This window comes from Herpailurus yagouaroundi, unplaced genomic scaffold (assembly GCF_014898765.1).
Source record: "Herpailurus yagouaroundi ecotype Mexico unplaced genomic scaffold, PumYag 220, whole genome shotgun sequence".
Taxonomy (NCBI): domain Eukaryota; kingdom Metazoa; phylum Chordata; class Mammalia; order Carnivora; family Felidae; genus Herpailurus; species Herpailurus yagouaroundi.
Genome location: NW_024412451.1, coordinates 9,858,566 through 9,871,991, shown reverse-complemented (window position 1 = coordinate 9,871,991; position 13,426 = coordinate 9,858,566). Strand labels below are relative to the sequence as shown.

General features: G+C 50.1%; 1 protein-coding gene across 3 annotated transcripts; it reads left to right on the top strand.

Annotated features, from left to right (window-relative positions):
• Window positions 1-5,200: 5,200 nt before the first annotated feature.
• Window positions 5,201-13,101, top strand: LAIR1 (leukocyte associated immunoglobulin like receptor 1). 3 transcript variants are annotated; one of them, XM_040457907.1, is made up of 10 exons: window positions 5,201-5,344; window positions 5,731-5,766; window positions 7,890-8,171; window positions 8,331-8,381; window positions 10,986-11,024; window positions 11,316-11,426; window positions 11,524-11,566; window positions 11,654-11,691; window positions 11,858-11,910; window positions 12,441-13,101. In XM_040457907.1, exons 1-10 carry the CDS (start codon window positions 5,311-5,313, stop codon window positions 12,585-12,587), a joined length of 834 nt encoding a protein of 277 aa, XP_040313841.1. In that variant the 5' UTR covers window positions 5,201-5,310; the 3' UTR covers window positions 12,588-13,101. The 3 variants fall into 3 exon arrangements, with proteins under 3 accessions (XP_040313841.1, XP_040313840.1, XP_040313842.1); XM_040457906.1 differs by lacking the exon at window positions 5,201-5,344 and having other exon boundaries at window positions 5,435-5,766; XM_040457908.1 differs by lacking the exons at window positions 5,201-5,344; window positions 8,331-8,381 and having other exon boundaries at window positions 5,435-5,766.
• Window positions 13,102-13,426: the final 325 nt, after the last annotated feature.

Genomic DNA, 13,426 nt, shown 5'->3' with positions numbered 1-13,426 from the left:
GAGCCTGGAGCCTGTTTCAGATTCTGTGTCTCCCTCTCTCTGACCCTCCCCCGTTCATGCTCTGTCTCTCTCTGTCCCAAAAATAAATAAACGTTAAAAAAAATTAAAAATATATATATATTTTCTAGGGGCACCTGGGTGGCTCAGTCAGTTAAGCATCCCACTTCAGCTCAGGTCACAATCTCATAGCTCATAAGTTCGAGCCCCGCATGGGGCTCTGTGCTGACGGCTCGGAACCTGGAGCCCGCTTCGGATTCTGTGTGTCCCCCTCTCTACCCCTCCTCTGCTCATGCTCTGTCTCTCTCAAAAATAAATAAACATTTTTAAAAATTAGATATCCACAATGAACATATCTGACAGAGAACTCTGGTGCGTTAATACCTGCCGTTGACTCAAAACAGAGAGCCAACCCAATTTTTTAAAATGAGGAAATGACAAAAACACTCACTCACTCACTCACACACAATCCAAATGACCACAATCATATGAAAATGTTCCCAGCAGCATTAGTCATCAAAGTAAAAGCAAACTGAAACCACAGGGAAGACAGCACGACTGGCAATGGCATGGTTGAACGAAGAAGGCGTGAAACCGACAGTCGGTGAGAATGTACAGAGAATGTACCGTCTAGTGCAGCATGTATAAATGGATACAGTCACTTTGAAAACTGCTGGCCGCACCTACCAAAGGTGAATGAACGCATAGCGGAAAACACCACGCTCACGCTCCCAGGTCCACACCAACGGGTGTGCACCTGTCCGCTCGGGGCTGAGTTGGCGCCCGCTGACCCTGAGCGGGTAACCACAGGGTTACCGTGCTCTTCACACAATAGCATACTCTACAGCAGTAACCATTGATGGCCTGCAATTTCCCACGTTATTATGGAGAAATCTTACTCACGTTTGGTGCAGCAAAAGGAGCCAGACACACTCAAAGACACTGTAGAGTATACTCAACATCTGGGTAAAGAACCCAAACCAGGAGGGGCGCCTGGGTGGCTCAGTTACTTAGGCGTCCGCCTCCTGACTGTGGCTCAGATCACCGTCTCCAGGTTCGTGAGTTGGTGAGCCCTATGGTGGGCTTTGCGCTGACAGTGTGGAGCCTGCCTGGGATTCTTCCTCTGTGTCTCTGCCCCTCCCCTGCTCGTGCCTTCTCTCTCTCAAAATAAATAATAAACATTTTAAAAAGAGGATTTCAGATAAAATTCTCCAGAAATCGTTTTTATATGCATCATACATTACTAATCATATAGAACTCTAAGACACATTCAGCGACTCTTTCCTGACGGAAAATTGAGGGCTTTATAAGTGATAGTGGGTCAAAATTCTAATTGGGATAATCATTTGAATTTGTGTGTTTAAAAATTTTTTTGCAAGAATATTTACATACTCAGTTAGTAAAGGAATAGTGTAAGTAATAATAATGCTTTGGGGTGCCTGGGTGGCTCAGTCGTTTAAGTGTCCAATTCGGCTCAGGTCATGATCTCACGGTTTGTGAGTTTGAGCCCCGCTTGGGGCTCTCTGCTAAGAACCTGGAGCCTGGAGCCTGCTTCCGATTCTGTGTCTCCCCCTCTCTCTGCCCCTCCCTGGCTCATGCTCTGTCTCTCTCTGTCTCTCAAAAATAAATGTTAACAAAAATGAATAACAATAATAATAATACTTTGTAGTTCCGAAAAAAGAGGAAAGAAAAAAAGCTTTCAAAGCTTTGATACGAATTAAGCATTTGGTGACACCAAATTGTGGTCTCTTTGGATGTGATGCTTAGACAGAGACGGGGTTCATGTCTGGCACTAACTGGGTGGGTTCAGTTTGCCACAGAAGCCTTGGGTCTCCTGTAAGAAAAAAAAAAAAAAAAAACTTTTCAGGAAGCTGAGTTCTCTTCTCTGCCCAACGTGGGTAAGATCAGTACAGAGCGAAAACCACTCACTGTTATGGAGGAATCCTCACTTGCAGACTACCTAAACCGCGGTGTTCGTACCTACCAGACCACATCCCGTGCATTTTTTTTTTGAAATTGAGGTGCAATTGCTGAGCAACATTGTGTGAATTGAAGGCGAACAAGGGGTTGATTTGATACATTGCCGTGGTAGCTAACTAGCCCATTGTTACATACTTACCATTTATTTCCTCTTGTGGGGCAAACAGATCTAGTCTCTCAGCAGGTTTAGAATACAATTTAGAATTGTATTTAGAACATTTAGAATACAATGGTGTTGCCTCTAATCGCTGTCCTGTGCTAGGCCTCCAGGGTTCATTTATCTACTCATACAAGTATACACCCTTAAACAACTTCTCCACCAATGTCCTCGCCCCCAACAGCAGCTAACCACCATTTCCACTCTGGTTTCTCACAGAATTCTTCTCTCTTTCTTTTTAAACAGAACTCCTCTTTCAATCACATTTCGTGTTGCATCTTATGTTGTTGTATTTCTGTGGACTTTTGCCTTTGCAAGCTCCCAGTTTATGTTTAATTTACAAAGGTTGTGTATATATCTGAATCTATTAAAGGAAAGGTCAATCAGTACCGTGGGAGGGTCCAAGGGAGGATTCTGTCGGAAGATGTGCTGTGCTTATCCTGAAGTGAGCCTTGACATAAATATTCTCCAGTTGGGGGTCAAAATCTTAGAAGAATACAAAGGTTGAGGGGCTTCCTGAGAGCATTGAGGGATGATAGCCATGCATCATCTTCCATTAAAACAAACAAACAGGGGCGCCTGGGTGGCTCAGTCGGTTAAGCGTCCGACTTCAGCCAGGTCATGATCTCACGGTCCGTGAGTTCGAGCCCCGCATCGGGCTCTGTGCTGACAGCTCAGAGCCTGGAGCCTGTTTCAGATTCTGTGTCTCCCTCTCTCTGACCCTCCCCTGTTCATGCTCTGTCTCTCTCTGTCTCAAAAATAAATAACATTAAAAACAAACAAACAAACAGACCCAGAATGGCCAACCTGATGGACCCTCTGACCTCAGCCTTCGGAGAGGCCTATAGGTATTGATACTTAGAGTCGTTCCTATTCTAAGTAGACAACCCACTCCCACATCCTCCCTGTGTGTTTGCAGTGCAGGTATGTTGAAAGTCTGAATTAGGATCCAACCGGGAAAACAGAAACTCTTCTTTGTATTTAAAAGACAGAAAGAGGGGCGCCTGGGTGGCTCAGTCGGTTAAGCGGCCGACTTCAGCTCAGGTCACGATCTCGCGGTCCGTGAGTTCGAGCCCCACGTCGGGCTCTGTGCTGACAGATCAGAGACTGGAGCCTGCTTTGGATTCTGTGTCTCCTTCTCTCTGGCCCTCCGCCGCTCATGCTCTGTCTCTCTCTCAAAAATAAAGAAATGTTCAAAAAGATCAAAAAAAAAAAAAAAACGTATTCTCAGCGGCCCTCAGAAATGGGTGTGTGATTTCACTGCACTCTTGTGACCAAGTGGAAGTTTTTGGACTCTGGCTTAGCAAAGGGAGAGTCTCCCTAGACTCCTTGAATGGGGTGACCCCATGGTCTGCAAGGCCATGGAGATACCGTCAAAGTGACAGCCTAACTCTGGGGAATCCCACCTCCCTTTAGTTTCTGACTGCCTGGCCTCCACATCGTTTTCATTTCCTTAAGGCATTTAGGAAGATTCTTAAGATATTGTATTATGCAATTTTAGGCTTTTAAAAATAATTATTCTATTTTAAGATGAAACGTTGGTCCATAGACTTAGTCTGACATTTTGATGGAAACTCTAGGATATTTGCTGTTTACTTATTAAGAATTCTGGGGCTAGGCAAATTTAGGGTTAGTTTAGCAACTCAGGGATCTAGGGCAGAGGATCTGAAAGGGTGGGCCTACACCGGCCGACTCCATCTTGTTCTGTGTCCTCCACCTTGACCGCACCTCCTCCCCTTGAGTAACCCCCCCCTCACCTGCCTAACAGGACTCGGACCCTTCCCCAGCCAATCGGCTGAGGCCATAGCCATTACCTCACCAACTGCCCCCAGGCCCCAATAAAACCTTTGTCCTTTTGAAACTCCCTCTCTCTCCCTGGTCTCTCACCGCTGTGTCCGTGCAGGTAGGGGATTGAGCTCGAGCTACCTCGAATAAAGGCTCTATGCTTTTGCATCGGACTCGGCTCCCCGGTGGTCTTTGGGGATCACGAATTCTGGGCGTAACAGATCCTAGATCTCGTGTGCTTCTGTCCCAGTTGTTTCTGTGTTGTGTCCAAGCTTGTTGCCTCATGGTTGTGAGGTGGCTGCTGTGGCTCCATCTATCACATCATCATGATATGGTTGCCGGTGAAGGACAGGAGTAAAGGGGAAAAAGGTCTCATGAGACCCTCTATTATTAAGGGAGAAATAGGATTCCCAGATATTGTGATATATTCTCCTTTATTTATTTTTTTTATTATTTTAATTTATTTTTTTGGAGAGAGAGAGAGAGAGAGCAAGCAAGGGAGGGGCACAGAGAGGGAGTCACAGAATCTGAAGCAGGCTTCAGCACAGAGCCCCCACGCGGGGCCTGAACCTACAAACTGCGAGAGCACGACCCCAGCCAAAGTCAGATGCTTAACCCAGGAGCCCCATGATATCCTCTCCTTTAAGTAGCATCGGCTACACCTGGTCACGGACACCCCACTCTGCCCCAATGACTGCCAATGGGAGTGCTAGATTATCTTAACCCAAACTCGATCCCCCACCCCCACCCCCTCCCCGGCCACAGCCCCAAGCCTGAGGTCTGCCTCTGGATTGATTCCAGCCCTTCTGCATTTTCCATGCACGGATGGGCGCCCTACCTGTCCCTGCTTCCAGAGACACTGGGGGGAAGATGGGGAAGAGAAGTCGTGTCAACAGGATATTTGTAAAGTTCCCAACCCCTGACTGAGAATGTAACCGATGCCACAATATTAAATACTCGGAGAGGATTTCCAGCTTCCCATTTCACAGATGAGGAAATGTCATGCGGTGGTGTAACTTGGCCCGAGAACACATGGGTATTCTGTGGCTCCGGCGCGGGGACTTGGGGCGGCCTGTCGCACAGATCCACACTCTGCCTTGTCCCAGAGCTCGAGGATCACGTTCTCACCCCAGGGGTTCATCTGGGGAGGAGGTCAGCCCTCATCCGAGCAGAGCAGGGGACAATCATCTTTAGGAGGCCCAGGCCCTCGTTCTGTGTCATTGGTGGGAAGAGTGGGAAGGACATGCGAGCATTCTTCCCCTTTGTGGGAGACTGCTGATGTAGAAACCCCAAGTCGTGCCCCAGCTGACACATCCTGTCCCCTTGTCAGCGTCAGACTCCATCCTTCAACCCACAGGCCCCAGGACGGTGCAGGCCACAGGGGTCTGGACATGTGTCCCCCTTCCACCACCTTCCTGGCCCTCGGTGAGTCCTGGAATGTAGGCAAAGGGTTGGAGGGACAGAGGAAGGGGGGGGGGGGGCGGCGGAGCCTTGGGGAGGGGGTCTGCTTCCCTTCCCGGTCCTCACTCCTGTCCAGAAGACTGTGGGACTCTGGGGGAGCAAAGTGGATCCCCCCGGGGTCTACACCCCCTGCTCTTGCCCCGACCTAAGTCAGACCACGCAGGTTCAGTCGTAGAAACGGGTTCCCGGGTGTGGAGATAAATTCGGACTCAAGAGCAGCTGGGGGAGAGAAGAGGGGAACTGGGGCTTGTCTCGAGACTATTTCAGAGCAAGAAGGAGGATGGCATCGCCCCCCCCCCCCCCCGAGGAATCCAGGGGCGGGCATCTCTCTCACCAAACCTGTCTTCCAGCGCTCTGCCTGGGCTGGGTGCACCTCACTCAGGAAGGTGAGTCTGCTCCCCATCTCCTCTGCACCCCAAAAGGCAGCTCTAGACTGAGGGTGCTGACCCTGGTAGGACACGAGTGGAGGCCCTGAGACTTATCCTGAACTGCAAGCAACCCCAAACGTATGACCCTTGCCACGTCTCTCTCTATTCTCCACCTGTGCTCCTGACAGACCCCCCCCCCAACCACTCCCCGCCACAAACAATTCAAACCCTGCAGGACCAGGCTGAGCCCACAGGCTCCCCCACACCAGCCCAGACCCCCCTCAGCATCCCCTGGGCAGAGAACAAGACGGCCACCAAGGGCAGAGTCCCAGACCCCATGCTTGATTCCAACTCCTTCACCCTCGATAGACAACACATCACCCAGTGATAGGATTTGACATGGTAATTTTAAAGTTTCATTTACATTTGTGGAATTTGTCTTTCGTATATATGTTTTTTATTTTGGGGTGAAATGCGGACAAGTATTTGATCAGTGTCTCTGTACGTCCTGCCCTGAGAGGGCAGGGGTCATGTGTCTCTCATGTTTGTGGAACCAGTGGCACATGGAGGGCATGTGTCCATGCATAGGTATCGTAGAAGGAAGGGAGGGAGGGAGGGAGGGAGGGAGAGAGAGAGGGAGAGAGAGAGAGAGGAAAGAAAGAAAGAGAAAAGAGAGAGAGAGAAAGAGAAAGAAAGAAGGAAAGAAAGGGAGGGAGGGAGAGAGAGAAAGGAAGGAAGGAAGGAAGAAACTAAAGGCAGTTAAATGAGCAAATAAACCTCCCTCAGCTCCTGCTTCTTTGAGGGGTTTGGTAACTTTAATGTCACCTTCCTGTTTCAGGGCTGCAAACTCGCCTTCTCCTGCCTCCAGCCTAGTTGAGGCAGATGAGGTTTTTCAAGAACCTTAACAACATGGAAGCAGAAATTAGGCTTAGATGAGGGTAGAAAACACAGAGGAAACCCAGACACAAGCTCCACAGAAGGCTTGCATCGTGTATATATAGAGATATATGTATAGACATATATTTTTATGTTTATATATATGACATATGTAGATATATTCAAGTCTAATGTATTTATATATCTATACATAAATATAAACATACAACTAATGATGCAAAATGTAAAATTTCAGATCTATAAATTTAAATATATTAGGATATATATTTACCTTTATATTAAATACACAATATAGTTGGTATAATAAAATGCATGAATTATTATTACATATGGATATAGTATACAGCATTACGTATTATATAATGTCATACATTGTATTACATGTTATGTATTGCTATAATTTATATATGTAAGTGTCAACATAAATACATTGTAGGGCGCCTGGGTGGCTCAGTCGGTGAAGCGTCCGACTTCGGCTCAGGTCATGATCTCACGGTCCGTGGGCTCGAGCCCCACGTCGGGCTCTGTGCTGACAGCTCGGAGCCTGGAGCCTGTTTCAGATTCTGTGTCTCCCTCTCTCTCTGCCCCTTCCCCGCTCATGCTCTGTCTCTGTCTCTCAAAAATAAACATTAAAAATTTTGAAAAATAAACACATGCCATCTAATAGTAAATATGTATAATTGAGACATAAATCATATATGTAGCTTACCTATAATAAGTAATTTTAAATTACAGTTACAATTATTTATACCGATTAAATTATACATTAAATTATCGATTAATACATACATACATATACCTGTATACATGTATAATTGTATATATACATATGTAAGTTAAAACAGAGTTTACAATGTGTATTTATATTTATTATATACATTTTTATATTTATTATATAAATGTATTACATTTATAGTTTGCATACTATATATCGGAGCAGGCTGGGAGGCCAGATGCGTCTGCCACAAACTGCGACTCCCTTCCTGCCCACGGCCACTTTCTGGGGGGACCCAGGGGGCTGGGATAGGGACAACAGAGAAGGATGACCGTGTCGTGTGTGGGGACAGGGGAACACAGTCAGGACGAGGAGGGTGGTAATGTTCCAAAGGACTGTGATTGACGTTTGCGCAACTCTGTGACTTTGCTTGAGAGTGACCTGAGCGTGTCACAGGGGTGAATTAATTGCGTGTTAGTGTGAGTCCCCCACACGTAGACCCTGAGAGCCCGCTCTGTTTCCTCGCAAGGGACCCTGCGCAGTCCCTCCATCTGTGCTGAGCCGGCCCCTGTGGTCGCCCTGGGGCGGCGTGTGACCATCGTGTGCCGGAGCCCTAGCGGGTTTGATGCGTTCCGCTTGGAGAAGGAGGGGAATGCCTTGAAACCAGATGTGATGGAGGCACCGCCGGGCAGGACGGAGGCCAGATTCGACATCATCGCGCATGAAGGGATTGAGGGGAAGTACCGCTGCGTCTATCATAAAGACGGCACCTGGTCTGACCGCAGCGCGGAGCTGGTGCTGGTGGTGACAGGTGAGAAGGTCTCCGCTCGGCCCTCGGGTTTCTCTGGGACCGAGTGACGGCCAGATGGGGCCCTCAGATGGATGCTCAGGGTACAGAGGGGGGCGGGCTGGGCGGGACAGACCCTGGGGCCTCCACAGAGCTTGGGTCCTTCCCCTGCCCTGCTCACAGAGACCCCTGGAAACGTCAGCTCCCCGCCACCACAGACCTACAGCTCACCTGGTGAGTGACCTTGCAGGACCTCGGGGAGGGCGGGGCGGGGTGGTGACGGGGCGGGCGGAGCTCTGCGCCGGCCGCGGCGCCGGGCTTGGATGAGGGACTGGTAAGACCACAGTGCCCCCTGCAGGGCACCGGGACACTAACTGGTTGAACTTTCTCTGTGCCAGGGGCTATGAAAGCGGCGGGTGGGAGGCATCCCCCTGACCTGAGAGCCCCCTCCTCGTTTAGTGTACAAAGCAAAGCAGTTTCATGCCCCAAAGCAGAAGGCCCTGAAGGGCTGGAACCAGCCCAAGGCTAGGGGTGGGGGGACCCCCTTCGGGGCAGAGTTCGACCGTTGGCAGCTTTGCAAGGGACAGTGGTCCGGAGGGGCAGAGGGACTGACCGCTCGTCTTCCAAACTCGGTCGCTGCTGGAGAGAATGGGGCTCCGCATTAGGTCACAGAGTGGCGTTAGGTCACAGAGGAAGAGGGACCCCGAGAATCCTACATCGCACAGGGCATCGCACATCGCCCCTCTCTCCCATCTCTTGCCCTGAAGACTGAGATCCACCGTGCGGGGATCAGGGCTGAGAGCCCAGTCCCACGCCCGCGGTGAATACCCCAAACCGTGCGCGTCACAGTTTCCTCGTGTGCAAAAAAGGGCAATAAAGGCACGGACGCGGGAGCGCGGTTTCGGGGATAGAGGGCTTTGTGTGCACAGCGCTCGCGCTTAGGCCAAGGCCTGGCGAACCAGACAGGCTGGGGACGTGCTGCTCTTGTTACATTGAGGAAGTAGTTCCTTCTGGTTAAGTGTGCACCTGACACCCACCTGCTGAGCGCTGGACGCATGCCGGGGGGCGAGGAGAAAGGGTCCCTGCGCTCCCAACCTCAGTGGGGAAAGTTAACCAGAATGAGGAATGGAAATGTGTATATGTACATTATATACATTATACTTAATGCATTTAGTATGTGTATATCATATATAACGTATCTATATTTAAGTATAATGTGCCATATACAATGTATCTATATTTAAGTATAATGTATCGCTATATATAATGTATTTATATTTATAAAGTATTTATATCTCTCTATATAAATATAAACATACAACTTACAATATAAAATTTCAGACCTATACATTTAAATATATTGGAATATAGTTCTAACATATATTAAACACAAGGAATATAATTAAAATTATAAAATACAAGGGGCGCCTGGGTGGCGCAGTCGGTTAAGCGTCCGACTTCAGCCAGGTCACGATCTCGCGGTCCGTGAGTTCGAGCCCCACGTCGGGCTCTGGGCTGATGGCTCAGAGCCTGGAGCCTGTTTCCGATTCTCTGTCTCCCTCTGTCTCTGACCCTCCGCCGTTCATGCTCTGTCTCTCCCTGTCCCAAAAATAAATAAACGTTGAAAAAAAAATTATAAAATACATGAATTAATCATTACATATTAATATAGTATACAGTATTATATATTATATAATGTCATATATTATGTGTTATGTATTCTATGATTTATATATGTAAATCTCAACATAAATAGGTGTCATCTAATAATAAATCTGTATAATTGAGATATAAGTCATATATCTCACATGTTCTAAGTAATATGTACAAATGAGAGTATAAGTCATATATGTTACATGGTCTAAGTAATTTTATTTTTTTCAACGTTTATTTATTTTTGCGACAGAGAGAGACAGAGCATGAACGGGGGAGGGGCAGAGAGAGAGGGAGACACAGAATCGGAAACAGGCTCCAGGCTCTGAGCCATCAGCCCAGAGCCTGACGCGGGGCTCGAACTCACGGACCGCGAGATCGTGACCTGGCTGAAGTCGGACGCTTAACCGACTGCGCCACCCAGGCGCCCCTAAATGATATATAATCACAATTATTTATAGCAATTAAATGATACCTATATAAGTTAAAACACAGGCTTTAAAATGTATATTTGTATTTATTATATATTAGAGCAGGTGGGGTCCTAGATCACGGACCCAGGACAGAGTGTTCAGGGAGGGAAGCTCCAGGAGTGGAAGCTGAGGACTCAGCCTCCAGGACAGCGGGAGGGAGGGGGCACTGTCCAGAAGAGGGGACACAGGGGCTCCACCCTCAGCCAGGATGAGCCCAGCAGGACATACAGCTCATGCACCAAACCCAGGCCTTGCTGGTGCTGGATGGACAGGCCTCAGGGGACATCAGGACGCGGAGACTCGGTCTCTTCACTCCCAGGAGGAAGGTGCCACCCCCATGGGGGCTGCTGTGAGAAACAGAAGGGTGGGAACCCAGGAGAGCACTGTCCCACAGAGCCCACGGCGGGAAGGCCATGCCTCGTGTCTGCACCCTCCAGCAAGGTGTCATTAGCCGGGTGTGGCCACTGAGCCCCTGGAACGGTAGCCAGAGCAGCTGGGAATCTGGCTTTTATTTACTTAACTTGGATGTCAGTGCAAATAGTCCTGTGAGGGTATCACACTGGACAGCACGGATGTAGGGCATTCCCATCCCCATGGAAAGTTCCATGGGTTCGTTCCAGAGGAGCGCCCTCGTTGGGGGGTGGGTCAGGAGGACTCAGCCTTCTCTGTCCAGCTTAGGCCTCTGACCGTGTGCTCGATTCCTCCTTCCTAGGGGACACACAGATGCGTGGGGACGACAGTGACAGCCCAGGTGAGTGAGGGGGGCGGAGGAGCAGGACCCGGTGTGTGCTTCTTGGGGAAAGAATGTACTTTGGTGTTGGCCGTATTCCAGGCCTGCCAGTGCCCTGTGGACAGAGGACCTGAGCACTCAGGACCCTGGTTTTGTAATAATGCTTCCTGTGTCACAGAACTGTTATGAATTGGAGACCTTTTATACATAGGTGTGCACGTGACAAGCCCCCAGCAAACATGGGGTATGCAGTAGCTGCTCCATAAATGCACGCTGCTGATAATCTGGTTCCACCTTCCCTGTTCCCCCCAGACCTGTCGACAGAGCATGTGTATATTTTCGTTGGGGTCTCTGTGGCCTTGTTCCTTTGTCTCCTCCTCCTGGTTCTCGCCTTCCTCCATTGTCAGCGTCGGAAAAAACACAGTAGGTCTCAGGGAGAGGTGGGGTGGCCTGGGGAGGCTGTTTGGGGTGTTGGGGAAGAAGTCCTCTCTTCTTAATTCACACCCCTGACTGTCCACAGGGCTCCCCGGCAGCCAAGATGAGGAGCAGAGGCCCCAGGAAAGGTGAGGCCCCTGAGACTAACCCCGGCCCCCCTCCCAGGCCCCTGCCTCCAGGGGGCCCCCCAGTGCTCACTGTACTTTCCCCCACAGGGTCAGCCCAGCTGTTGACCTTCCCCAGAGGACACCAGGTAAAAGGACAAGGAGGAGGGACCGGCCAGGGAGAGGGAACGTTTGAGAACATTCCAGGATGTTCTAGATGGAGTGCATGGTGAAATTCGAAGCTGTGGGTTTTCAGGCAAATTGGCCTTCCGAAACCCACCCCAGAGACCTGACCCCTTGTCCTCTCCCCTCCAGATGTGGCAACAGTCGGCAGACTTCCTGAGAAGGACAGGGAAGCGCCCAGCTCGGTAAGTCCTTGTATCCAATACCTACCTACAACCCCAATTTTAGCAGCTCGGTCAACAGTTTGGTCACAGTACCTTTCTTTTTTTACCTTTTATTTATTTACTTATTTTCACATTTATTTATTATTGAGAGACAGAGAGACACAGAGCATGAGCAGGGGAGGGGCAGAGAGAGGGGGAGACACAGAATCTGAAGCAGGCTCAGGCTCCGAGCTGTCAGCACGGAGCCCGACGCGGGGCTCGAACTCACGGACTGCGAGATCATGACCAGAGCCAAAGTCAGAAGCTCAACCGACTGAGCCCCCCAGGCACCCCTGGTCACATTATCTTTTGAGGCCTCCCCTTGGAGGTGGCATGGTCTCACTCTGTCATATTCTACCGCTCACACAGGCCAGCCCTGATTCTAAGTGGGAGGGCACTGCACAGTGGTGACCCCAGGAGGTGGGGTCACGGGGTCACCTGGAGGCTGGCCACTAGGCTCCCCTTCCCACCGGCCCGGCCGCCCTAACTCACCCCGGGTCTCGCTGTCTCAGGCCCCGCCTGCAGGAAGCCCCCAGGACGTGACGTACGCTCAGTTAGACCACCAGATCCTCGCACAGAGGACAGCCCGAGGCACGTTCCCACGGCCCACGGAGCCCACGGCTGAGTCCAGCACGTATGCATCCCTGGCCAGACCCTGACTCCGGACCCACCTGGCCTCTGCTCCTAGAGACACGGGAAGTCACTCCTGCAGAAGCGTGAGGCGGCCATTTGGAGGGCTTCCCTACAGAATCATCCCTTTCTGGAAAGCCATGCGGTCAGCTCTCCCGGAGGCCAGAGGTGCACTCAGGAGACTCCTGATCAGCGTCTAGGAGGTTCATTAACCACGTGGTCCCTCCGAAAACCAACTAGATGCTCTCAGAGAATGTGGAGCACTTCATTTACAAACACCCAGAGGTACAGACCCCTGGCAGTTTCCAGAGACTCAGCTATGGTCCCACGGTCACCCACAGGTGATTCCAGATGTGTCCTGTGTGTCCCCACCTGCCCCCAGAGGCTCTGATTTACTCGTCTTCCAGAGTTCAGTAGTTGGCCCTGAACCCGGGCTATACTTGGGCAGCTGATCGCTGAGACCCCGTTTTCTGGATCATGCTTCATTTTGTTCGCCAATAAATGTTTTCACGGGCCCAGCCTGCAGCAGCCCCGCGTGAGGAAGCAGGACTCATGGTAACTTGGTCCTAGTGTCTGCCCCCAGCTGAGAGCAGGAAACAAGACAAAGGGTGAATCCGTGTTTTCTGAACTGAGTGTCCCACGGAGGAATGAGGGAGACATCTGAGGGGACGTGTGCCTGAATAAAAGTGCGGATGATACAGCCCCACCCCTCCACATGCACGTGCCCATGAATGCACCCACGTACACACGTGCACACACACACACACACACACACGTACACACAGCCCCCCCACATGCACATGCCCATGAATGCACCCATATACACACGTGCACACACACACGCACACAAGTACACACAGACACCCCC

What these genes read in the sequence shown, in the direction of transcription:
- LAIR1 (XM_040457906.1), top strand. Translation starts at nt 5,661, where the DNA reads ATGGCATCGCCCCCCCCCCCCCCCGAGGAATCCAGGGGCGGGCATCTC. An exon ending in GCTGGTGCTGGTGGTGACAG is followed by an intron (nt 8,172 to 8,330) that starts GTGAGAAGGTCT and finishes CCCTGCTCACAG; the next exon opens with AGACCCCTGGAAACGTCAGC. An exon ending in GAGCAGAGGCCCCAGGAAAG is followed by an intron (nt 11,567 to 11,653) that starts GTGAGGCCCCTG and finishes TTTCCCCCACAG; the next exon opens with GGTCAGCCCAGCTGTTGACC.